This window comes from Nerophis ophidion, linkage group LG23, assembly GCF_033978795.1.
Source record: "Nerophis ophidion isolate RoL-2023_Sa linkage group LG23, RoL_Noph_v1.0, whole genome shotgun sequence".
Lineage (NCBI taxonomy): Eukaryota > Metazoa > Chordata > Actinopteri > Syngnathiformes > Syngnathidae > Nerophis > Nerophis ophidion.
The window spans coordinates 20,327,483-20,354,855 of record NC_084633.1 but is presented as its reverse complement, the minus strand read 5'-3'; the positions used below and the strand labels follow the sequence as shown (position 1 = coordinate 20,354,855).

At 40.1% G+C, this 27,373-nt stretch overlaps 1 protein-coding gene across 1 annotated transcript in view; it reads left to right on the top strand.

Moving 5' to 3' along the window:
* Positions 1 to 4,850: 4,850 nt before the first annotated feature.
* Positions 4,851 to 27,373, top strand: part of tbl3 (transducin beta like 3) — a 67,180-nt gene continuing 44,657 nt past the window's right edge. The window contains exons 1-8 of the mRNA XM_061885176.1: positions 4,851 to 5,037; positions 5,107 to 5,158; positions 15,258 to 15,353; positions 15,424 to 15,471; positions 15,544 to 15,685; positions 24,176 to 24,260; positions 24,329 to 24,499; positions 24,576 to 24,651. Of these exons, the coding sequence (XP_061741160.1) occupies positions 5,006 to 5,037; positions 5,107 to 5,158; positions 15,258 to 15,353; positions 15,424 to 15,471; positions 15,544 to 15,685; positions 24,176 to 24,260; positions 24,329 to 24,499; positions 24,576 to 24,651 (702 nt within the window). The 5' untranslated portion in view covers positions 4,851 to 5,005. The remainder of the gene's footprint in view (positions 5,038 to 5,106; positions 5,159 to 15,257; positions 15,354 to 15,423; positions 15,472 to 15,543; positions 15,686 to 24,175; positions 24,261 to 24,328; positions 24,500 to 24,575; positions 24,652 to 27,373) is intronic.

Genomic DNA, 27,373 nt, shown 5'->3' with positions numbered 1-27,373 from the left:
ATACCCAGAACCCCTTGCAGCACTAACTCTTCCGGGATGCTACAATATCTGAAACTTGATTTTGCATGTCACTATAAAGTTATACAAGCCTTGCTTGTTTAATATTCAATGCAAAACTTGTTTGGGTCCCTATTAAAAGGTTCATTTGTTCAACCTTGGCCCGCGGCTTTGTTCAGAGTGTGGGAGGAAATAAAGAAAAAGCAGAACTTTTAGCAAAAACCTTTGTTAAAGTGCACAGTAATGATCATTTGAGAAATGTAGAAAAACAAAAGAGAGAAGAAACATTTAGTTTAAATATTGAGGAAATGAAGGAAGACAACGATCAATCAATCAATCAATCAATGTTTATTTATATAGCCCCAAATCACAAATGTCTCAAAGGACTGCACAAATCATTACGACTACAACATCCTCGGAAGAACCCACAAAAGGGCAAGGAAAACTCACACCCAGTGGGCAGGGAGAATTCACATCCAGTGGGACGCCAGTGACAATGCTGACTATGAGAAACCTTGGAGAGGACCTCAGATGTGGGCAACCCCCCTCCCCCTCTAGGGGACCGAAAGCAATGGATGTCGAGCGGGTCTAACATGATACTGTGAAAGTTCAATCCATAGTGGCTCCAAGACAGCAGCGAGAGTCCCGTCCACTGGAAACCATCTCAAGCGGATCAGCAGCGTAGAGATGTCCCCAACCGATACAGGCGAGCGGTCCATCCTGGGTCCCGACGAGCGGTCCATCCTGGGTCTCGACTCTGGACAGCCAGTACTTCATCCATGGTCATCGGACCGGACCCCCTCCACAAGGGAGGGGGGGACATAGGAGAAAGAAAAGAAGCGGCAGATCAACTGCTCTAAAAAGGAGGTCTATTTAAAGGCTAGAGTATACAAATGAGTTTTAAGGTGAGACTTAAATGCTTCTACTGAGGTAGCATCTCGAACTGTTACCGGGAGGCCATTCCAGAGTACTGGAGCCCGAACGGAAAACGCTCTATAGCCCGCAGACTTTTTTTGGGCTCTAGGAATCACTAATAAGCCGGAGTCTTTTGAAGGCAGATTTCTTGCCGGGACATATGGTACAATACAATCGGCAAGATAATAGTTTTACCAACACTATGGATATGACTTTTTCTTTGAATGAAATGGTTCGAATTTTAAAAAAAGTTAAAAACACGACGCCAGGGAAAGACCTGGTGAGTTATCAAATGATCAAAAATGTAGGTAGCATCGGCAAAGAAGTGGTCTTGAAAATATATAACAGGATATATGAAGAAGGAAAATGAGCAGATGAGTGGAAAACCGCTGTAATAATTCCAATATGCAAGCCAGGGAAAGATCCGGAAGAGGCAGGAAATTATAGGCCGATAGCATTGACCTCAAATTTGGGCAAAGTAATGGAAAAAAATATTAATGAAAGATGAATATATTATTTCAATCAATCAATCAATCAATGTTTACTTATATAGCCCTAAATCACTAGTGTCTCAAAGGGCTGCACAAACCACTACCACATCCTCGGTAGGCCCACATAAGGGCAAGGAAAACTCACACCCAGTGGGACGTCGGTGACAATGATGACTATGAGAAACCTTGGAGAGGAGGAAAGCAATGGATGTCGAGCTGGTCTAACATGATACTGTGAAAGTTCAATCCACAATGGATCCAACACAGTCGCGAGAGTCCAGTCCAAAGCGGATCCAACACAGCAGCGAGAGTCCCGTTCACAGCGGAGCCAGCAGGAAACCATCCCAAGTGGAGGCGGATCAGCAGCGCAGAGATGTCCCCAGCCGATACACAGGCAAGCAGTACATGGCCACCGGATCGGACAGGACCCCCTCCACAAGGGAGAGTGGGACATAGAAGAAAAAGAAAAGAAACGGCAGATCAACTGGTCTAAAAAGGGAGTCTATTTAAAGGCTAGAGTATACAAATGAGTTTTAAGGTGAGACTTAAATGCTTCTACTGAGGTAGCATCTAGAACTGTTACCGGGAGGGCATTCCAGAGTACTGGAGCCCGAAATGAAAACGCTCTATAGCCCGCAGACTTTTTTTGGGCTTTAGGAATCACTAATAAGCCGGAGTCTTTTGAAGGCAGATTTCTTGCCGGGACATATGGTACAATACAATCTGCAAGATAGGATGGAGCTAGACCGTGTAGTATTTTATACGTAAGTAGTAAAACCTTAAAGTCACATCTTAAGTGCACAGGAAGCCAGTGCAGGTGAGCCAGTACAGGCGTAATGTGATCAAAAGAAAGAAATGATAAAAAACTACCAAAGTGGTTTTCGCAAAGCAAGAAGCACAAATGACCCAGCAGTGCAGCTGGAAGAGGAAATTAGGAAGGCACAAATAAATAAAGAAAGTAGAATTGCGGTGTTTTTTGACATAGAGAAAGCGTATGATATGTTGTGGAAACAGGGGTTGCTGATGAAACTAAATAAGATTGGGATTAGAGGAAGAATGTACAGATGGATAAAAGACTTTTTAACAAGTAGAACATTATTAGTAAAAATACAGAATGAATATAGTAGAGAATACGAAGTGGAAAATGGGACCCCACAAGGGAGTATAATAAGTCCAGTACTATTTTCCATCATGAAAAATGAAGTTTTTAGTGAAGTGGAAGGGTTAGTGGAGGTGGCATTGTTTGTGATGATGGAGTGATGGGGAAGAGAGGTAGAAATACAAATCATATAGAAAAGAAGATTCAAAAAGCGGTAAATAATGTTGAAGACTGGGGGACGGCTTGGGGTTTAAGATTCTCTGTTGGAAAGACAAAAGTCATACATTTTACGAAGAGGAAAGTACAAAACAAGCTCCAAATAAAACTCTATGGAGAAAACCTAGAAGAGGTACAAGTATTTCAATATTTAGGAATATGGTTTGATAAAAATATGAACTGGTCAACCCACATCAGCAAGATACTGGAGAAAAGTAAAAAGGTGTTAAATATAATGAGGGCTTTGAGGGGTAAAGATTGGGGGGCTGATAGGTTGACATTGAAAACAATATATATCACTTTAATTCCATCTGTTATCGACTACGGATGCATTATTTATCAATCTGCTTCAAAAACACTACTTGGGGAAAATAGACCGGATCCAGTCGCAGGCGTTAAGGTTATGTTGTGGAGCTACTAAATCTACTCCAGTGGCAGCATTACAAGTAGAAATGAAGGACAAACCTTTGGACATGAGGAGAGATCAACTCTCAGCAGTTTATTGGGCAAACATCAAAGGATCCAAGCAAGGACATCCAACCCGTCAAGTGCTAATAAACTGCCAAGAAAAAGGGAAGAAAAAAATGAATAGTTTTGGGTGGATATCCATCCATCCATCCATTTTCTACCGCTTATTCCCTTTTGGGGTCGCGGGGGGCGCTGGCGCCTATCTCAGCTACAATTGGGCGGAAGGCGGGGTACACCCTGGACAAGTCGCCACCTCATCGCAGGGCCAACACAGATAGACAGACAACATTCACACTCACATTCACACACTAGGGCCAATTTAGTGTTGCCAATCAACCTATCCCCAGGTGCATGTCTTTGGAGGTGGGAGGAAGCCGGAGTACCCGGAGAGAACCCACGCAGTCACGGGGAGAACATGCAAACTCCACACAGAAAGATCCCGAGCCTGGATTTGAACCCAGGACTGCAGGACCTTCGTATTGTGAGGCAGACGCACTAACCCCTCTGCCACCGTGAAGCCCTTTGGGTGGATAATAGGAGATATATGTATCAAAGCACAAATTGACAATATTAAAGTGAGCCCTACAGTACCAATTCCTGCAATACCAGCGTGGATGTATGACAACCCAAAGGTAAACATGCAATTACTGAAGAATAGACATTTAAATAGTTACCAAATACAACAATGGATTGAGGAAATGTTTTTTGACAACATCAAGATGCATCAAAAACTATAAATAGTAAAGTAAGAGCTGCTGCAGTTATCCCACAAGGAAATATAGTGTTGAATAAAAGAATCAGTGATAAACTATCTGTTTTTACGGGGAAATTGGTAGCAATTTATATGGCAGTTAACTGGATGGAGGAAAACAAAGCAAGGAAAGTAGTCGTGTGCTCGGACTCCAGCAGTGCATTGATGAGCATAAATAACATAACATCAGGAACAAGACAAGATATAGTTTATGAAATAGTTCATGCAATCTACAGGATGAATAAAGCGGGAGGTGTGCTAACATTTCTCTGGGTTCCTGCTCATGTAGGAGTTGTGGGGAATGAGTTAGCTGATAGATACGCAAAACAAGCGACCACTAAAACAGAAGTAAACATGGAGATGAAGCACAGTAAAGAAGAAGTGAAGAGCATCATTAAGATAGAACACAATAAAAAGTGGCAGGATAATTGGAATAAGGGAACAAAAGGTAGAGAGTTTTACAAAGTCCAGAGGAGAGTAGGTATAATGAGAGGAAAGAAAGAAGACATTATTACTAGAATGAGATTAGGACATACATATCCAAATAGTTCACTAAAATTGATAGGCAAACATACTACAGGGCTGTGTGATTTTTGCCATCAAATAGAGAATGTTGACCATGTTTTAATACAGTGGAGGAAATACAATAGAGAAAGAGAAATACTGGAAAATAAGTTAGCAAAAGAAAACATTAGGTTAGAAGTGGGAGGTATATTAGGATTGCATTCAGAAAACATAGGATATAAAGCAATATACACATATTTAAAAAACACTGGGTTAAATAAAAGAATATAGAGTAGGGATCCACCTCGGTCAACACTCCATTACAGTAGGTGGCGCTAATGCGCACCAGAAGGTTGCTTGCCAACCGCCATAAAAACAAAAGAAGAAGAAGAATAAAATCTCTTTCGACCAATCAGGAGCACCCTCTCTCGTGACGTCCTATTCCGGCGCCTTTCCCATCAACATGCGGCAAAATGTGTTGACCGGAGCCAACGTGTAAACTTTTTTTTTGTATTAATCGATATTGCCAAACTATAAATAGTTGGGATTCATGTCACAGATACCATGGAGAATATCAACTTTAAATTCAAAACAAAGTAAGTTTCGGTCCCGTCGCAATTTTCGCAACATATCATTAAGCTAACGTGTTTTCCGCCCTGTTGCAGCTATACTCTGTCAAGTAAGATCCAACCTTTCTACAAAGGAGGGAAAGTGCAGGTAAAGTTGTTTATTTTCATGTCGTTGCACTAAATGCAGTAAGTATGCGAAACGTCATTTCGTTGTTTACCATGAATTGATTAACGTGGACCCCGACTTAAATAAGATGAAAAACTTATTGGGGTGTTACCATTTAGTGGTCAATTGTACGGAATATGTACTGTACTGTGCAATCTACTGTAGCCGAGTGTCCTGGGTTCGCATAATTTGGGTACTGATAAAATAAAATAATAAAAGGGAGTCATGAGAGCAGGTCCGGTCTCCACCACTTTATTGTTCCCTTCTTTACACCTATCTCCATACCCATCTATCACCTTCTTCAACAACCCGCCTTTATATAGACCTCTTACGTCACAGCCTTACGGCAACACTGGAGGGACACCCTGAACTGTTTGTTACACTACTAATACAAGTTTCAATCAATCAAGTCCGTCCATCCATTTTTTTTACCGCCTTTCCCTTTCTTGGTCGCCCATCTCAGCTTCATTTGGGCGGAAGGCGGGGTACACCCAGGACAAGTCGCCGTCACGCCAAATTTCTTCCCCCCTACAAAAACCTTTCCCCCCATTTACTTCCGGGGTCATGATTAATACAGACGTTTTGTTAACGCTATATTATAAAAATATAACGCTATATTATAAAAATACAGACATTTTGTTAACGCTATGTTATAAAAAAAATTAAAAAACATTTTACAAACTCCCTTTTTAGACCAGTTGATCTGCCGTTTCTTTTCTTTTTCTCCTATGTCCCACTCCCTTGTGGAGGGCGTCCGGTCCGATCCGGTGGCCATGTACTGCTTGCCTGTGTATCGGCTTGGGACATCTCTGCGCTGCTGATCCGCCTCCGCTTGGGATGGTTTCCTGCTGGCTCCGCTTTGAACTGGACTCTCGCGACTGTGTTGGATCCATTATGGATTGAACTTTCACAGTATCATGTTAGACCCGCTCGACATCCATTGCTTTCCTCCTCTCCAAGGTTCTCATAGTCATCATTGTCACCGACGTCCCACTGGGTGTGAGTTTTCCTTGCCCTTATGTGGGCCTACCGAGGATGTGGTAGTGGTTTGTGCAGCCCTTTGAGACACTAGTGATTTAGGGCTATATAAGTAAACATTGATTGATCCTTGATCGATTGACAAGCTATGGGATGACGTATTTACTTCTGGGGTCACGTTTCTTCTCATGTCATCCCATAGCTTGTGTTTGTAAATTGTTTTTAAAAAATTTTTATGATATAGCGTTAACAAAACGTCTGTATTTTCATAATATAGCGTTATATTTTTATAATATAGCGTTAACAAAACGTCTGTATTAATCATGACCCCGGAAGTAAATGTGGGGGAAGAAATTTGGCGTGACATCGTCCTCTCATCGCAGATGGAGAGACAACATTCACACACTAGGGCAGTGGTTCTTAAAGGCCTACTGAAATGAGATTTTCTTATTTAAACGGGGATAGCAGGTCCATTCTATGTGTCATACTTGATCATTTTGCGATATTGCCATATTTTTGCTGAACGTATTTAGTAGAGAACATCCACGATAAAATTCGTAACTTTCGGTGCTAAGAGAAAAGCCCTGCCTGTACAGGAAGTAGCAGACGATGACGTCACATGTTTGATGGCTCCTCACATATTCACATTGTTTTTAATGGGAGCCTCCAACAAAAAGTGCTATTCGGACCGAGAAAACGACAATTTCCCCATTAATTTGAGCGAGGATGAAAGATTCTTGTTTGAGGATATTGATAGCGACGGACTAAAAAAGAAAAAAGTTAAAAAAAACCCACACCATTGCATTGGGATGGATTCCGATGTTTTTAGTTTTTAGTTTCTGTGCGTAAACCAGGATGGCAGAAAGTGAATGAAGTCATTTATCAAGGTCATTCCAAACCTTTACATCAGAGATATACCGCACAACTAAGCCAATGTTGCAATTTCCAAGCCACAAATAAAAGGAAGTTGATAAACACATCATTAAAAAAAAAAGGGTCATGCTTGATTTTAAATTTTGCAACTCTTTTCTATATTGCCCGCCAGTTGCCTGGGTGTTGTTGATAAACAGCTTTGGCTTTGCATAGTAGAGTTGTAACTTGCACTTAAAGATCTGGCGACTGACACTCGTTACTGACAGTGGTTTTCTGAAGTGTTCCTGAGCCCATGTGGTGATATCCTTTACACACTGTCCCTTTTTGATGCGGTACGGTAATATCGTCGCTTACGTGCAGTGATTTCTCCAGACTCTCTGAACCGCCTACTGAAATGAGATTTTCTTATTTAAACGGGGATAGCAGGTCCATTCTATGTGTCATACTTGATCATTTTGCGATATTGCCATATTTTTGCTGAAAGTATTTAGTAGAGAACATCCACGATAAAATTCGTAACTTTCGGTGCTAAGAGAAAAGCCCTGCCTGTACCGGAAGTAGCAGACGATGATGTCACATGTTTGATGGCTCCTCACATATTCACATTGTTTTTAATGGGAGCCTCCAACAAAAAGTGCTATTCGGACCGAGAAAACGACAATTTCCCGATTCATTTGAGTGAGGATGAAAGATTCGTGTTTGAAGATATTTATAGCGACGGACTAAAACAAACAAAAAACACCATTGCATTGGGACGGATTCCGATGTTTTTAGACACATTTACTAAGATAATTCTGGGAAATCCCTTATCTTTCTATTGTGTTGCTTGTGTTTTAATGAGTTAAATAGTACCTGATAGTCGTAAGGGTGTCTCCACGGGTGTCTTGACGCGCAGTGTCTCAGGGAAGTCGACGGCAGCTTTATGGACGGCACAAGCTCAGCTTTTCTCCGGTAAGAACTGACTTTTTAACCACAATTTTCTCACCGAAACCTGCTGGTTGACATTTGGTAGGGATCCATGTTCTCTTGCCTGCGCTCTGATCCATAGGAAAGTTTCATCTCCATGAATTTTAAACAAGGAATCACCGTGTGTTTGTGTGGCTAAAGGCTAAAGCTTCCCAACTCCATCTCTCTACTGTGACTTCTCCATTATTAATTGAACAAATTGCAAAAGATTCAGCAACACAGATGTCCAAAAAACTGTATAATCATGCTTTTAAAGCAGACAACTTTTAGCTGTGTGTGAGTGCAGCGCTCATACTTCCTAAAACCCATGACATCAACGTTTTCAAGACGAAACTCCCGGGAAATTTAAAATTGCAATTTAGTAAAAAAAAAGGCCGTATTGGCATGTGTTGCAATGTTAATATTTCATCATTGATATATAAACTATCAGACTGGGTAGTAGTGGCTTTCAGTAGGCCTTTATAGTCTTTGGTATGACTCGGCCAGGATTTGAACTTACGACCTACCGTTCTCAGGGCGGACACTCTAACCACTAGGCCACTGATTAGGTGGTAGTAAATAGCAGACGATGTGCGCGTGACGTCACGGGTTGTGGAGCTCCTCACATCTGAACATTGTTTACAATCATGGCCACCAGCAGTGAGAGCGATTCGGACCTTAGAAAGCGACAATTTCCCCATTAGTTTGAGCGAGGATGAAAGATTCGTGGATGAGGAAAGTGAGAGTGAAGGACTAGAAAAGAAAAAAAAAAGACTACAGTGGGCGCGATTCAGATATTAGACAAATTTACTAGGATAAATCTGGAAAATCCCTTATCTGCTTGTTGTGTTACTAGTGTTTTAGTGAGATTATATGGTCGTACCTGTACAACCTGAAGGTCGGCCCCGCACCTTTCTTCAGCACCAGACGAAGGGTGGTGGCGATGCCCATCTCTGCCCTTCGCAAGGGACCCTCTTCGAAACACGATCTTTCGAAATGATCGCTGCATAATACACTGTACTTTGTGTGTGTGGTCCAATCCAACCGTGTTCGCTTGACCGCTCTGTTCCATAGTAAAGCTTCACCGTCATCTTTCGGGAATGTAAACAATGAAACACCGGCTGTGTTTGTGTTGCTAAAGGCGGTCACAATATACCGATTCCCACCTACATCTTTCTTCTTTGACGTCTCCATTATTCATTGAACCAATTGCAAAAGATTCAGCAACACAGATGTCCGGAACACTGTGGAATTATGCGATGAAAAGAGACGATTTATAGCTGGGAACGATGCTGGAACAAAATGTCCTCTACAATGCGTGACGTCACACGCATGCGTCATCATACCGCGTTGTTTTAGCATGATATTTCCGCACGAAATTTAAAATTGCAATTTAGTAAACTAAAGCTGCCGTATTGGCATGTGTTGCAATGTTAATATTTCATCATTGATATATAAACTATCAGACTGCGTGGTCGGTTGTAGTGGCTTTCAGTAGGCCTTTAAGTCGGGGTCCATGTTAATCGATTCATTGTTGAAGTGAAATGCTTACAGAATGTAGCATGAATGTAAGAATAGTTTGAATGTTGGAATTGTTTAAACCAGGCCTGGACAATTATTTTGACTCGGAGGGCCAAATTCAGAGAAGAAATTGTGTCTGGGGGTTGGTACATTTGATTTTTAGAAACACTAATACAAATCCTCACAATAATATCTTATCAAATTTTTTTTTTTTTTTTTTTACTGAAAAGGACACCTGGAATGTGCATGAAAATAAAGAATGTGGGGTTTACAATATTAACTATGAAGGATAAAACACTGAATATTGACAGCAGAAGTGAAGTGAATTGAAGTGAATTATATTTATATAGTGCTTTTTCTCTAGTGACTCAAAGCCCTTTACATAGTGAAACCCAATATCTAAGTTACATTCAAACCAGTGTGGGTGGCACTGGAAGCAGGTGGGTAAAGTGTCTTGCCCAAGGACACAACGGCAGGGACTAGGTTGGCAGAAGCGGGAATCGAACCTGCAACCCTCAAGTTGCTGGCACGGCCACTCTACCAACCGGTTGGTAGAGAACATCACACCCTCTCTCCATCCGCATATTTTACAATCAAGCGAAACACAACAAAAATGCAACAAACACAGTGAAATATGAACGCGAAGAGTGAAAATAAAACCCCACCTACAATCTGATATATCACTAAGCTTTAGAACTTTCCTGTAAAAATCTCCCCCCGCGTCTGTCCCTGACACCCACATTGTAGGCTGGCCTCTGTGGAAACGCTCCCCACCCACACTGCTTGGTGCCTCACCTGAGCTGCTGTCACTTAGATTACTATTTTAACTAATTAGATTACCATGGTAACTCATTAGATGACCACAGTAACTAATATATTATGCAAAAGCGCAGATTCCAACAATTGAAATACTTTGTATAGTTCAAGAAAACATCACTGCACATCATAATGGCAGCTACAGTTTCCATCCTAAAGATCTAAAAAAAAATATTTTGGAATGTCCGGCGGGCCGCATGTGGTCCCCGGCCTTAATTAGCCCAGGTCTGGTTTAAACGCTGAAATGGTTTGAATGTTGAAGAGTTTGAATTCCCAGGAAAACCAGAATTTAGTATGGAACTTGGGAAAGTACGAGTTTGAACGTCCAGGATGAGTGGAATGTGTTGATGTTGGAATTGTTTGAATAGGTTGAAAAATGTGGGAATTGTGCAACTCGTAAAAATGTCCCATTCATTTCAATGAGAACTTCCTTGAATTTTGGGAAAAGCGTGTTTTTAAAAAAAAATAATTAGGAGTATGAATGAGCTGAATTAGTTGGTTAGAATTGTTTAAATAGGTCAAGAAATGTTGAAGTAGTAAATGGTATTAGGGAATTTCGTGAAAATGTGGAATTTTTTTAAACTTGGAAAAAGGTTAGTTTGAATTTCCAGAATTGTGGAATGTGTTGAAGGTGGAATTGTTAGAATGGGTTGAAGAATGTGGGGATTGTGGAAGTTTGAAAAATGGCCTATTCATTTCAGGAAAAAAAATTTGATTTCGGGAAAAGCGGGAATTTTTTTGAAAACGGTAAAAAAAAAAAACTTGAATAGTCTAAATGCGTTGAAATGGTTTGTGTTGGAATTTTTCAAATTGGTCGCAAAATGTTGAAGTAGTAACATGTTGAATTGAAATTCCTGGAATCTCGGGAAAACTAAATTTTTTTCCAGTTCAAAAAACTATTTTGTTTTTTGTCCAGATTAAGAGGAATGTTCTGACGGTAGAAGGGTTGAAATGTGTTGAAAAATGTGGAAGGAGTAGGTGCCAGAAAAAAGTGTAGAAATAAGGCTTTGGAAAAGCAGGAATTCTGGAAAATCCTGGATTTTTTTTTAACTTGGAAAAAGGGTAGTTTGAATTTCCAGAATTGTGGAATGTGTTGAAGGTGGAATTGTTAGAATGGGTTGAAGAATGTGGGGATTGTGGAAGTTTGAAAAATGGCCTATTCATTTCAGGAAAAAAAATTTGATTTCGGGAAAAGCGGGAATTTTTTTGAAAACGGTAAAAAAAAAAAACTTGAATAGTCTAAATGCGTTGAAATGGTTTGTGTTGGAATTTTTCAAATTGGTCGCAAAATGTTGAAGTAGTAACATGTTGAATTGAAATTCCTGGAATCTCGGGAAAACTAAATTTTTTTCCAGTTCAAAAAACTATTTTGTTTTTTGTCCAGATTAAGAGGAATGTTCTGACGGTAGAAGGGTTGAAATGTGTTGAAAAATGTGGAAGGAGTAGGTGCCAGAAAAAAGTGTAGAAATAAGGCTTTGGAAAAGCAGGAATTCTGGAAAATCCTGGATTTTTTTTTAACTTGGAAAAAGGGTAGTTTGAATTTCCAGAATTGTGGAATGTGTTGAAGGTGGAATGGGTTGAAGAATGTGGGAATTGTGGAAGTTTGAAAAATGGCCAATTCATTTTGAATGGGGAAAATGCAAAAAAAAAAAAATAATTATGGGAAATCCAGCAATTCTTTTTAGAATTGTTGAAGTAGAGCACACGATTCCTGAACACGCTGAATATTTTGAAGATTGAACGGTTTGAATCAGACGAAAAATGTGGAAGTTGTGGAACTTTGAAGAATGTCCCATTAATTTCAATTAGAATTTAAATGATAAATGGGTTGTACTTGTATAGCGCTTTTCTACCTTCAAGGTACTCAAAGCGCTTTGACACTACTTCCACATTTACCCATTCACACACACATTCACACACTGATGGAGGGAGCTGCCATGCAAGGCGCCAACCAGCACCCATCAGGAGCAAGGGTGAAGTGTCTTGCTCAGGACACAACGGACGTGACGAGGTTGGTTCTAGGTGGGATTTGAACCAGTGACCCTCGGGTTGCGCACGGCCACTCTCCCACTGCGCCACGCCGTCCCTTTTCAGAATTTCAGAAACAAATTTAGGAATTTCGGTCAAAGCGGGAATTTTTTTGAAAATGATGAAAAAAACTTGAATAGACTGAGTGCGTTGCAATGGTTCGTGTTGGAATTTTTGAAATCGGTCGAGAAATGTTGGATTAGTAACATGTTGAATTCCATCCATCCATCCATTTACTACCGCTTGTCCCATTCGGGGTCGTGAGGGGGTTGAGAAATGGTATTCTGAAATCTCGGGAAAACCGGGAATTTTTCCAGTTCAAAAAACAGCTTAGTTTTTTTTTACTGATTAAGAGGAATGTTTTGACGGTAGAACGGTTGAAATGCGTTGAAAAATGTGGAAGAATCAGTCGGCAGAAAAAAGGGTGGAAATAGGGCTTTAAAAAAGCAGGAATTGTGGAAAATCCTGGAATTTTTTCAAGCTTGGAAAATGAGTAGTTTGGATTTCCAGAACGGTGGAATGGTTTGAATGGGTTGAAGAATGTGGAAATTGTGTAAGTTTGAAAAATAGCCAATTCATTTTGAATGGGGAAAATGCAAAAAAAAATTAATAATTATGGGAAATCTGGGAATTCCTTTTAGAATTGCTGAATTAGAGCACACCATTCCTGAACAGGCTGAATATTTTGAAGTTGGAATGGTTTGAATCAGATGAAAAAGTTGGGAGTTGTGGAACTTTAAAGAATGTCCCGTTGATTTCAATGGGAGTTTCAGAAAAAAATTGGGAATATTTTTGAAAATGGTAAACTTCAAAAATTTAAATACGTTGAAATGGTTTGTGATTTAATTTTTCAAATCGTTCAAGAAATGTTGAAGTAGTTACATGTTGAATTGAGAAATGGTATTACGGAATTCCTGGAATTTCGAAAGACCGGGCATTGTTTCCAGTTGAAGTGAATTATATTTATATAGCGCTTTTCTCTAGTGACTCAAAGCACTTTTACATAGTGAAACCCAATATGTAAGTTACATTTTTCAAACCAGTGTGGGTGGCACTGGGAACAGGTGGGTAAAGTGTCTTGCCCAAGGACACAACGTCAGTGACTAGGATGGCTGAAGCGGGGATCAAACCTGCAACCCTCAAGTTGCTGGCACAGCCGCTCTACCAACCGAGCTATACCGCCCAGTTCCAGTTAAAAAAAGAACTTTTTTTTTCCTGATTAAGAGGAATGTTTTGATGGTGGAATGGTTGAAATGTGTTGAAAAATGTGGAAGTAGTCACCCCAAAAAATGGTGGAAATAAGGCTTTGGAAAACCAGGAATTCTGGAAAATTGTGGAATTTTTTCGGAACTTGGACAAAAGGAAGTTTGAATTCCCAGAATGGTGGAATGTGTTGAAGGTGGAATGGTTTGAATCAGTTGAAACATGTGGAAATGGTGCAAGTTTGAAAAATGGCCAATTCATTTTGAATGGAGAAAATGTCCAGGAAAACCTGTAATTCTGGGAAATCTCAGAATTTTTGGAATTTGTCAAGGAAAAACCCACGATTCCTGATAAGGCTGAACAGTTTGAAGTTGGAACAGGTTGAATTTGGTGGAAAATGAGGAAGGTAGAACGCGCCAAAATCTGGAAAAAAAGAAGAAGTTGAATAACAGTAATAATTACGGCTGCAAGCTTCGATGGTGTTTCATGCCTTTACCCATTCAACATATCTTTACCTGCACATTACCTACCTTCCCTGCATCCTGGAGTCACACTGGTGCTACTTTCTTTCACCCATACATGCTGGTGCTTCCTGCCATCACCCAGACAACATATATTTACCTGCACAGTACCTACCTTCTCTGCATTGTGTGGTCACGCTGGTGCTTCCTGCTTTTAAGCGGCCATCTTGAGACAGCAGCAGCGCAGCAGCATCAGCGCAACAGTTCTTTGAAGGCTCGCAAAATCAAAACCGGAGCAGTTAGAAAATCTCTTCGCGCAACTTTTAATCAGAAGGGTTCAATCTCTTTCCTGTGCGAGTTTTAAGCCGACACGACAAATGCGCTCAGAGGAGATAATGTTTAAAAAAAGGTGACAGGTTTTTACAAAACTTTTTTTTTGTGGGGGTAATTGCCAACTTACTGTTGATGAAGGATGTCAATTAATGAAATGTAGGTCTAAGTCAGACCTACGTAGAGGTTTTTGTTTCATGTCTCTACGACATTCCTACCGGACGTTACAAGTAGTTTTGTCTGTGTTTTCTTCCCAAGAGCAGTTTTGTCAGTGTTTTATTCCTAGGGGGCACTAAAATGCCATTGTGAGTTTTTCTATTTTTTATTCATTTATTAGATTGCAATTTTCGCCAGTCCTGATGTGTGTGTCCAGTTTGATGAGTTTTGAAGCATTTTAAGGGGGTCAAATTACAGCTCAAAGAGGCAAAAATGACATTTTTTAGGAAACTTTTGTTTTGAAGGGGTGTTTGCCAACTTCTTGTTGTTTTTTGCTGAAGGATGTCATTTTTTGAAATGTAGGTCTAAGTCAGACCTACATAGAGGTTTTTGTGTCATGTCTCTACGACATTCCTATTGGAAGTTAAAAGCAGTTTTGTCTGTGTTTTTTCCTAGGGGGCGTTAGAGCACAATTTTGGGGTTTGTTTTTTTTCTTAGATGGCAATTTTCGCTAGTCTTGATGTTTGTGTAAAATTTGGTGAGTTTTGAAGCATGTTAAGGGGGTCAAATTACAGCTCAAAGAGGCGGCGGTATAATAATAATAAAACCTTAGAAATACAATAGGGTCCTCTGTCCCAAAGGGACAATTTTGTCCCTAATAAATAGATGAATTTTGATGTAGAAAACCATATGTGTGAATGTTTTGGACATTGAATAATGCTCATAAGTTACATGACTACGCTTAACCTTTTGCGTTTTTTTTTTACTAGGTCAGCAAAGATGAAAAATACATTTTTTGTACATGTGGATCCCGTGTAAATGTTTTGGAGATCAGCACAGGGAAGATCATCCACAGCATCGAGCACGTAAGACTAAAACACCGCACATCACGCCAGTGACAGCATTTTGATTCAACAATACAACTCTATTGCTCAGGATGATCAAGAGGACATCACGTCGTTTGCACTTAGCTGCGACGATGAGGTAATTAACAGCGGCAGGTTTCGATCATGAATCGGTGACACAAATAATGTTTGTGTTTGTGTCTTGTCGCAGGTTCTTGTCACAGCCAGCAGAGCTCTCCTGCTAAAGCAGTGGGACTGGAGGCAGGCGCTGTGCACGCGCTCCTGGAAAGCCATCCACACTGTTCCCATAGCCAGCATGACCTTTGACACCACCTCCACGCTCTTGGCCACAGGTCAGCCTCAGCATCAATAATAATTAGGGCTGGGCAACGATTACAAATTTTAATCGAAGTTAATCGCACTATTTCTCTGATTAATCTCGATTAACTGCATTGTATACACAAAGCCCAATAATTAATTCAAAAGTAGTGTGTAGTGCACCTTTATTGGAATATTCTCCCACATGAATAAAAGCGCCAAAACATTTGTTGTGCAAACACAATTTAAATCAGTCCTTGTTAAACAGTAGCAGTTAAATAGCATATTTTATGAAAATCAACTCAAAAAATGTAAATACAAGCATTTAAGCTTATTGCCACTGCCAGGGTATTTAAGTTATCCTGTTTGTTATGGAAAATAAATATAATCTACATACAAATCTCTGAGCCACAATCATAACATCTGAACAGGCCATTTCTGAGGTAACAGCAGAAACATTTTTTTGATCAGGGATCTTATGTTTAAAAAACCTATATTATAGGTAGTGGGCTGTTTTAGGGAATTTTGGATCAAATTATCCGTAGTAGCAATATTAATAATGTTGTGTTTATTCTGCGTAGTGCACTTAAAATAATTATGACCATATCTAGGAATTGATATGATGGGAATTTTCCGATTGTTTGCTTGGTGCTTTGATAAACTGAAGGCATCATATACATGGTACTATATTGTGATGTTATGAGCCAGGGAAAAAAAGAACTACTCTACCCAGCATGCAACAGGAGTGACGAGCATGCGCGGTAGCCCGGTATAGGTTGTGTCGCCATGACGGCATCTTGTATGTTGTGATATGCACGCTCTGAAAGCAAACGTTAAGAACTCAGCCAACACTCCTGGTCTGCATTATTCATAAATAGACAGACAACACATATACTCCGCTGCTTCACAGGCCGCTGGATGTAGCCGGCAAAGTATTCCCATGCTAGCTAGCCGCTCTAGCAAGCACGCCTCATTCAGTCCAAAACGGCCCGATCTATCCACATCCAGAATTGTCTGGCGGTCGTAAGTGATCCCGGAGTGACCACGCTGTAAGCCAGCCAGGAAATTTGCAGGATTGTCCGGTATTTTTGCCAAATGTTCCATCTTTACCAAGAGCCCCTCGACGCCATCTTGTTAAGAAAAGGCGTTAACAAAATAAAAGCATGTAAACAACATACGCAAATGTGCGATAAAATAATTGTCGGCGTTAATAGATTGATGAGTTAACTCGTAATTAACGCATTAATTTGCCCACCCCTAATAATAATATTTAGTCATTTGCCGCTCCAAAGACACAGTTTGTATTACAGTACTCAGGTTTTGTCAGGGACAAGCAGTAGAAAATAGATTGCTGGATATACTGAGTGTAATTGCAATGAATAAAAACGCAGTGAAGGATCTGCGGTCTTTACAAGAGGATGCCATAACTGCATTGCGCCTTGCATATGCACTAGGGCAGTGGTTCTAAAATAGGGGTACACGTACCCCTGGGGGTACTTGAAGGTATGCCAAGGGGTACTTGAGTTTTTTTTTAAATATTCTAAAAATAGCGACAATTCAAAAATCCTTTATATGCCGATTTCAAAAAGCCACGGCCCCCTGACCCCCCTTCTTAACTGTCTATGTGACGTCAAGGCTTGGTTAGCCCAGCATTTTTTAATAATGAATGAGGGAAAAACGGAAATTTTAGTTTTTGGGACCATTGCAAAATGATGTGTGTCCCAAAGTCACCAGCCTGGGCGTCACTATAGACAGCCATTTTAAACTAGACAAACAAGTCAATGGCGATTTTAAAATCGTGTTTTTATCACCTTCGTCTTTTAGTGAAGGTTAAACCGTTTTTATCTTTTAACCTTTTTGAAGAAGTGGTGCATGCTTTTATTTGAAGTGGCCTGGACTACTGCAATGCACTTTATGCTGGCATTAGCCAAAAAGCTCTCTCCCGGTTGCAGTTAGTCCAGAATGCGGCAGCAGGACTTTTAACAGGGGCCCGGAAACACCAGCATATAACCCCAATTCTTCAGAGTTTGCACTGGCTCCCTGTTCATTTTAGAATTGAATTTAAAACATTGCTGTTTGTTTTTAAATCTTTACATGGACTGGCACCTCAATATATCTCGGACCTCATCCAAATTTACATTCCTGCGCGCGCTCTGAGGTCCGAGAGCCAGTTCCAGCTCATGGTGCCCAAGACCAGACTTAAGACCAGGGGAGACAGGACCTTCTCTGTGGTCGGCCCTAAGCTCTGGAACACTCTGCCCCTCCATGTTCAAACTGCTTCCACAGTGGAGTGTTTTAAGTCTAGTCTTAAGACCCACTTTTATTCTTTGGCTTTTAACACTACGTGAGTTGTGTGGTCCTCTGTTCTCTGTTGTTTTTTATACACTTTGATTTCTATTTTACTGTTTTAATTGATTTTACCCTTTAAAATAGTTTTTAATCATATTTGTTTTTATATTGTTTTTATTGGTTTTATATTTATTTATTTTTTGTTTTGATTCAGTCATTGGTGGAGCATAATATATATATTTTTATTTTTATTTTATTTTTTATTTTTTACAATTGTTTTTAACATGGCAGTGCAGCACTTTGGAAACGTTATTGTTGTTTAAATGTGTTGACAGCTAGATTTTTTGTGGACATGTTCCATAAATATTGATGTTAAAGATTTCTTTTTTGTGAAGGAATGTATAGATTCATGAATCCAGATGGATCTCTATTAAAATCCCCAAAGAGCGCACTTTAAGTTGATGATTACTTCTATGTGTAGAAATATTTTTTATAATTGAATCAGTTTTTTATTTTTCAACAATTTTTTTGTTATTTTTATATCTTTTTTTCCCAAATAGTTCAAGAAAGACCAATACAAATGAGCACTATTATAAGTGAAGTTAATTATATAGCGCTTTTCTCTAGTGACTCAAAGCGCTTTACATAGTGAAACCCAATATCTAAGTTACATTTAAAGCAGTGTGGGTGGCACTGGGAGCAGGTGGGTAAAGTGTCTTGCCCAAGGACACAACGGCAGTAACTAGGATGGCACAAGCGGGAATCGAACCTGCAACCCTCAAGTTGCTGGCACGGCCACTCTACCAACCGAGCTATACCGCCCACTTACACAATTTAATAAATCAGAAACTGATGACTTAGTGCTGTATTTTACTTCTTTATCTCTTTTTTTCAACCAAAAATGCTTTGCTCTGATTAGGGGGTACTTGAATTAAAAAAAAAATATTCACAGGGGGTACATCACTGAAAAAAGGTTGAGAATCACTGCACTAGGGGTGTAACGGTACGTGTATTTGTATTGAACCGTTTCGGTACGGGGGTTTCGGTTCGGTGCGGAGGAATACCGAACGAGTTCAACACGTACATATGAAGTAGCCGCCTATGCTAAAGTCTTAACAAGCTGCTCCGCTCCGTTCTGCCTCTGTGTCTGTACACAGCACCCTGCATTGTCCCGCCCACACAACCATCTGAGTGGTTACATACAAAGCCAATCAGCAGTGCTTATTCAGAGCGCATGTCGTCAGCGCTTTAGTGTCGATGTCGAGCAGATAGGTGTTTAGCAGGGGAGCAACTCACTCTCCCCAAATTATATTCCATGTCAACTACTTTCTAAACATCACTCTGATGTTGACCTTCTAGAAACAAACTGCAGCTCAGCTCACTCGCAGTCCTGGCTTTAGGTGAAGGGTAGTTGGCTTTTAGCGAAACGTTAACTCATTTTGCGGTGTGCGTGTGTTACGGACAGTGTTGATTGAGGTGTTGAAGCAGCAAAAAAGGACATTATATTAAATGAAGAGTTTCTGTCTCTGATAGTGTATAAAACAATTTAAGTGCATCTTAAAGCCTACATAAACTCCATGGTGGTCAGGGATGAATTTTCAGCTCTAGTTACATGAATCATTAGTAATGTAGCAGCCTAGTTTTGAATGGCAGGGTCCCTGCTATCACATGTTGATAAAAATATAACATTTACATAATAAAAATCAACTACAGGCTTCCCCAATGCTGTAATAAATTAAGCAGGATGAGTTGACTTGAAACTGTTTAATGTTGCTCTTGATAGCTTTGCCTTCCGGCAAAGCTCTCAATTTACCGGTCGATCTACGTTCCCATCCTCACCTATGGTCATGAGCTTTGGGTCATGACCGAAAGGATAAGATCACGGGTACAAGCGGCCCAAATGAGTTTCCAGGTCTCTCCCTTAGAGATAGGGTGAGAAGCTCTGCCATCCGGGAGGAACTCAAAGTAAAGCCGCTGCTCCTCCACATGGAGAGGAGCCAGATGAGGTGGTTCGGGCATCTGGTCAGGATGCCACCCGAACGCCTCCCTAGGGAGGTGTTTAGGGCACGTCCGACCGGTAGGAGGCCACGGGGAAGACCCAGGACACGTTGGGAAGACTATGTCTCCCGGCTGGCCTGGGAACGCCTCGGGATCCCCCGGGAAGAGCTAGACGAAGTGGCTGGGGAGAGGGAAGTCTGGGTTTCCCTGCTTAGGCTGTTGCCCCCGCGACCCGACCTCGGATAAGCGGAAGATGATGGATGGATGGATGGATGGATGTTTAATGTTGCACTTTTTATATGTAGAAGAAAAGTTGTTTGATTTTATTTAATCCAAGCAACAATTTGAGGCAGTTTAATGTTGATTAACCTGGGAAGAATTGTCATAGTGTTCACAATGTTAAAAGGATCAAGCCATTGTTTACAAATTTGGTAAATAAATACCCCAAAAATGTATATTTTTGTTGTTTTCTTACTGTACCGAAAATGAACCGAACCGTGACCTCTAAACCGAGGTACGTACCGAACCGAAATTTTTGTGTACCGTTAAACCCCTAATATGGACACATGGTTGTCTTGTTTAAAACCTAAAAAGCAGGTGTTGATAAAACCTTTTGTGCTACAAACTCTGTTTCCATATGAGTTGGGGAAATTGTGTTGGATGTAAATATAAACAGAATACAATGATGTGCAAATCCTTTTCAACCCATATTCAGTTGAATTCACTACAAAGACAACATATTTGATGTTCAAACTCATAAACTTTATTTTTTTTGCAAATAATAATTAAGTTAGAACTTCATAGCTGCAATACTTGCTAAAGTAGTTGGGAAAGGGCATGTTCACCACTGTGTTACATCACCTTTCCTACTAACAACACTCAATAAACGTTTGGGAACTGAGGAAACTAATTTTTGAAGCTTTGAAAGTGGAATTCTTTCCCATTCTTGTTTTATGTAGAGCTTCAGTCGTTCAACAGTCCGGGGTCTCCGCTGTCGTATTTTACGCTTCATATTGCGCCACACATTTTTGATGGGAGACAGGTCTGGACTGCAGGCGGGCCAAGAAAGTACCCACACTCTTTTTTTTTACGAAGCCACGCTGTTGTAACACATGCTGAATGTGGCTTGGCATTGTCTTGCTGAAATAAGCAGGGGCGTCCATGAAAAAGACGGCGCTTAGATGGCAGCATATGTTGTTTTAAAACCTGTATGTACCTTTCAGCATTAATGGGGCCTTCACAGATGTGTAAGTTACCCATGCCTTGGGCACTAATGCACCCCCATACCATCACAGATGCTGGCTTTTCAACTTTGCGTCGATAACAGTCTGGATGGTTCCTTCCTCTTTGGTCCGGATGACACGATGTCGAATATTTCCAAAAACAATTTGAAATGTGGACTCGTCAGACCACAGAACACTTTTCCACTTTGCATCAGTCCATCTTAGATGATCTCGGGCCCAGAGAAGCCGGCGGGGTTTCTGGATGTTGTTGATAAATGGCTTTCGCTTTGCATAGCAGTGTTCCTGAGCCCATGTGGTGATATCCTTTAGAGATTGATGTCGGTTTTTGATACAGTGCCGTCTGAGGGATCGAAGGTCACGGTCATTTAATGTTGGTTTCCGGCCATGCCGCTTACGTGGAGTGATTTCTCCAGATTCTCTCAACCTTTTGATGATATTATGGAGCGTAGATGTTGAAATCCCTACATTTCTTGCAATTGCACTTTGAGAAATGCTGTTCTTAAAGTGTTTGACTATTTGCTCACACAGTTGTGGACAAAGGGGTGTACCTCGCCCCATCCTTTCTTGTGAAAGACTGAGCATTTTTTGGGAAGCTGTTTTTATACCCAATCATGGCACCCACCTGTTCCCAATTAGCCTGCACACCTGTGGGATGTTCCAAATAAGTGTTTGATGAGCATTCCTCAACTTTCTCCGTATTTATTGCCACCTTTCCCAACTTCTTTGGCACGTGTTGCTGGCATCAAATTCTAAAGTTAATGATTATTTGCAAAAAAAAAAGTTTATCAGTTTGAACATCAAATATGTTGTCTTTGTAGCATATTCAACTGAATATGGGTTGAAAAGGATTTGCAAATCATTGTATTCTGTTTATATTTACATCTAACACAATTTCCCAAGTCATATGGAAGTGGGGTTTGTAATAAAAATGCATTTTTTCACATCTTTATTTACACAAGTGTAGGTGAATACCAGTATTGATAAAGAATATCAATATTAGTATTGATAAAACTGCATCCTGCACAGGACAATACACTTTATGGATTTTAGTCCGTGTGTGTGTGGTGTGCTTATCCAGTTTAATGGAAAATCCTCCCCACAATGTAACTCCTTTTTGTGTTGGCACACTTTATTTTAAACTTCCTTAAATTCAAAGTGCACTTTAATTAATTTATTTTAATATAAGCTATTTGAGTTAAAAAAAAACAACGCAATTTATGTCACCACTTGCCCTTTGCCAAACTACAGGTGAAGCAATGACACACATAAGTAAACAAGCAATAAGAGGCAAGTTACCATTTGTGTTGTTTAGGGATGCACCGAGATGAAAATTTGTGGCCGAAGCCGAATAAAATTCAAACGCTTGGCCGAAGGCCGAATACCGAATAATAAATGCAGTTTTTCACAATTTTTTTTATATTGCATAAATAGCCTAGAATAAATATTTAGACATGTTTTTCAAATAAAGTATTTTTTTATTGAATATTGACATTTTTTTAATATTCCAGTAGCCTTTGCTTTTCAAAAAAAGCACAAAGTTTTTCATTTATATTAGGCCTTCAAACAAAACATGCATTCGAAAAAAAAATAAAGTGCATTAAAGTGGATAAACCCACAACAAATGAATTATTGTCCTTTTGGCAAAAGTCTGCTTAGCCACAGTAGATATGCTAATAATGTAAACAGAAGGCTCAAGTAAATCTCAATAAGTGTGTGCTTGTAACCTCATACACTTATACAGGTAGCCTACACAACAGGCTAATAATGTAAACAGAAGGCCCCACTAAATCTCAATAAGTGTGTGCTTGTAACCTCATACACTTATACAGGTACACAACATTGTAACCTCATACACTTATACAGGTACACAACATATCCCAACGTCACCGCGTCCAAAAATTGCGTCACACGCCACTATTCGGCCTTGTGTTTAACTCATTCCACCGAAGGCCGAATGTGGCTTTTTTTGCCATATTAATATGACAAAATAAAACAAAACACGGAAAGAACTGCTTCTAGAAAGAAAACACAGACAAAACTGCTTGTAACTTCCGGTAGGAATGCCGGAAAGACATGAAACAAAAACTTCTATGTAGGTCTCACTTAGACCTACATTTTAATAATTGACATCCTTCAGCAAAAATCAACAGGAAGTTAAAAATTACCCCTTCAAAATAAAAGTTTTGTAAACAACCGTCACCTTTTTTCAAAAGTTATCTCCTCTGAGCGTGTTTGTCGTTTCGGCTTCAAAGTCGCACAGGAGAGAGATTGAACCCTTCTGATTAAAAGTATAGAACAGAGTTTTGATGACTGCTCCGGTTTTGATTTTACGCGCTTTCAAAGAACCCCTGCGCAAAGTTACCTAAAAAATGTCATTTTTGCCTCTTTGAGCTGTAATTTGACCCCTTTAAAATGCTTCAAAGTGCAAGTTAAAGCTCAACTATACAAAGCGAAAGACATTTATCAACAACATCCAGAAACGCCGATCTGTAATTTGACCCCCTTACCATGCTTTAAAACTCACCAAATTTTACACACACATCAGGACTGGCGAAAATTGCCATCTAATAAAAAACCAAACCCTAAAAATGTATTCGGCCTTGTTATTAACTCATTCCACCGAAGGCCGAATGTGGCTTTTTTTTGCCATATTCGGCCGAATATATTCGGTTACCGATTAATCGGTGCATCCCTAGTGTTGTTTAGTAACTGTTAACTTAAAAGAAGAGTATTAGAATATTCAGCGAACCACTTATACTTGACTGCAGAATGCAGGTTTTGCTGAAAAGAAAAGTAAAGAAAGAAAAAAGTTTTTATATCCAAAAAAAATACCGAAAACCATGGCCCAAAACCTAGATACGGACCGTAGCGTGGGCTACCTGTACCGTTGCATCCCAGCAGTGCTTCTCAATTATTTTCTATCAAACTATACTCTTGAGAAGTTCACAATATAATATTTGCTGCACCCAAGACACTGTTTGTCCTGCTTTTCAGGTGGTTGTGACGGCACTATCAAACTGTGGGACATTGTGAAGCAGTACTGCACTCACAACCTTAAAGGATCATCCGGCGTTGTGCAGTAAGTGAGAATGAGACCATTTTATGAAGCATTGAAAAAGAAGTAAAACATCCAGCCTTTGTATGCAGCCTGGTCCATTTCCACCCTGACATTGACCGGCTGCAGCTGTTTTCGTCCTCCCTGGACTGTGGCATTCGTCTGTGGGACTTGCGCAGCAGCCGGTGTGTGTGCGTGCTTCAGAGCCACTACAGCGCCGTTACGTGTCTCAGCTTCAGCCCCGATGGTGACACCATGATAAGGTACACACTTTTTTTAGGCGTGTTGTGCTTGCTTTATACTGTAACTCATGTCCTTTTGGCGTGTTTTTTTAAATAGTTCTGGCAGAGACAAGATCTGCACAGTGTGGGATCTAAAGAGTCAGACGGCAAAGAGAACTGTACCTGTCTACGAGGTATGTTGGATACTACAATGCTGTGAATGATGACATACAGTTGTGGTTAAAAGTTTTCATACACTTGTAGAGAACATAATGTCATGGCTTCTGGTTGAGTTGTTGACTACTTTTCTTGACAAAATTGCTACAGTTCAGCTAAATTTGTTGGTTTTCTGACATGGACTTGTTTCTTCAGCATTGGCCACATGTTTGAATCAGGACTTTGGAAAAGGCCATTCTAAAACCTTAATCCTAGCCTGATTTAGCCATTCCTTTACCACTTTTGACGTGTGTTTGGGGTCATAGTCCTGTTGGAACACCCAACTGCGCCCAAGACCCAACCTCCGGGCTGTTGATTTGAGGTTGTTCTGAATAATTTGGAGGTAATCCTCCTTTTTCATTGCCCCATTTACCAGTTCTATTGGCAGCAAAACAGGCCCAGAGCATAATACTACCACTTGACGGTAGGAGTGGTGTTCCTGGGATTAAAGCCTTTTCTCCTCCAAACATATTGCTGGGTATTGTGGCCAAACCGCTAAATTTTTGTTTCATCTGATATTACATGGACAAAGATAAGACGTTCTGGAAGAAAGTTCTGTGGTCAGATGAAACAAAAATTGAGCTGTTTGGCCGCAATATGTTTGAAGGAGAAAATCCCAGGAACACTATTCCTAACGTCAAGCATGGTGGTGGTAGTATTATGCTCTGTAATGACAATGTTGGGGCGGTATAGCTCGGTTGGTAGAGTGGCCGTGCCAGCAACTTGGGGGTTGCAGGTTCGATCCCCGCTTCTGCCATCCTAGTCACTGCCGTTGTGTCCTTGGGCAAGACACTTTACCCACCTGCTCCCAGTGCCACCCACACTGATTTAAATGTAACTTAGATATTGGGTTTCACTATGTAAAGCGCTTTGAGCCACTAGAGAAAAGCGCTATATAAATATAATTCACTTCACAATTCACTTCACTTCATATGCTTACAATTAACTGTTAATCCCGAAATATTTTGTTTATTCATTTGAGTTTTATCATGTTCATGAAGAATTTGAGTAAACTAATGATAAATACTTACTTTTTACTACTACATGAGGAGATTGAGAGGTTTCACAGTAATGTCCTTCTAAAACAGGGGTCAGTCACCCAAAATGTTGAAAGAGCCATATTGGACCAAAAATACACAAAATAAATCTGTTTGGAGCCACAAAAATGTAAGTGTTATAATGAAGGCAACACATGATGTACAGTCGTGGTCAAAAGACAACTTATTGTGGCCAAACAGCTCAATTTTTGTTTCATCTGACATCACATGGACAAAGATAAGAACTTCTGGAGGAAAGTTCTATGGTCAGATGAAACAAAAATTGAGCTGTTTGGCCGCAATATGTTTGAAGGAGAAAATCCCAGGAACACTATCCCTAACGTCAAGCATGGTGGTGGTAGTATTATGCTCTGTAATGGCAATGTTGTCATATGCTTACAATTAACTGTTAATCCCGAAATATTTAGTTTATTTTTACTACTACATGAGGAGATTGAGAGGTTTCACAGTAATGTCCTTCTAAAACAGGGGTCAGCAACCCAAAATGTTGAAAGAGCCATATTGGACCAAAAATACACAAAATAAATCTGTTTGGAGTCACAAAAATATAAGTGTTATAATGAAGGCAACACATGATGTACAGTCATGGTCAAAAGACAACTTATTGTGGCCAAACAGCTCCATTTTTGTTTCATCTGACATCACATGGACAAAGATAAGAACTTCTGGAGAAAAGTTCTGTGGTCAGATGAAACAAAAATGTTGCTGTTTGGCCACAATACCCAGCAATATGTTTGGAGGAGAAAAGGTGAGGCCTTTAATCCCAGATACACCATGCTTACCGTCAAGCATGGTGGTGGTAGTATTATGCTCTGGGCCTGTTTTGCTGCCAATGGAACTGCTGCTTTACAGAGAGTAAATGGGACAATGAAAAAGGAGGATTACCCCCAAATTCTTCAGGACAACATAAAATCATCAGCCCGGAGGTTGGGTCATGGGCGCAGTTGGGTGTTCCAACAGGACAATGACCCCAAACACACATCAAAAGTGGTAAAGGAAAAATCAGGCTAAAATTAAGGTTTTAGAATTTGTTGTCTGGATTGAATGTTCGACGCACTGAATAATTTTTACATGTAAACTGACCTAAAATACATGTGCTAAAGAAAGAAAACACTTTTTGGTCACAAAAAACTTTCGTGAAATTTGGTTCTTTTATGAATTTATTATGGGTCTACTGAAAATGTGAGCAAATGTGCTGGGTCAAAAGTATACATACAGCAATGTTAATATTTGCTTACATGTCCCTTGGCAAGTTTCACTGCAATAAGGCGCTTTTGGTAGCCATCCTCAAGCTTCTGCTTGAATGTTTGACAACTCATCTTGACAAAATTGGTGCAGTTCAGCTAAATTTGTTGGTTTTCTGACATGGACTTGTTTCTTCAGCATTGTCCACACGTTTAAGTCAGGACTTAGGGAAAGCCATTCTAAAACCTTAAAGGGGAACATTATCACAATTTCAAAAGGGTTAAAAACAATAAAAATCAGTTCCCAGTGGCTTGTTGTATTTTTTTTAATTTCTTTGCAAAATTTTACCGGTCTCGGAATATCCCTAAATAAAGCTTTAAAGTGCCTTATTTTCGCTCTCTGCGAAGACACTGGCCATTTCCCTGTGACGTCACACAGTGCTGCCAATGTAAACAAA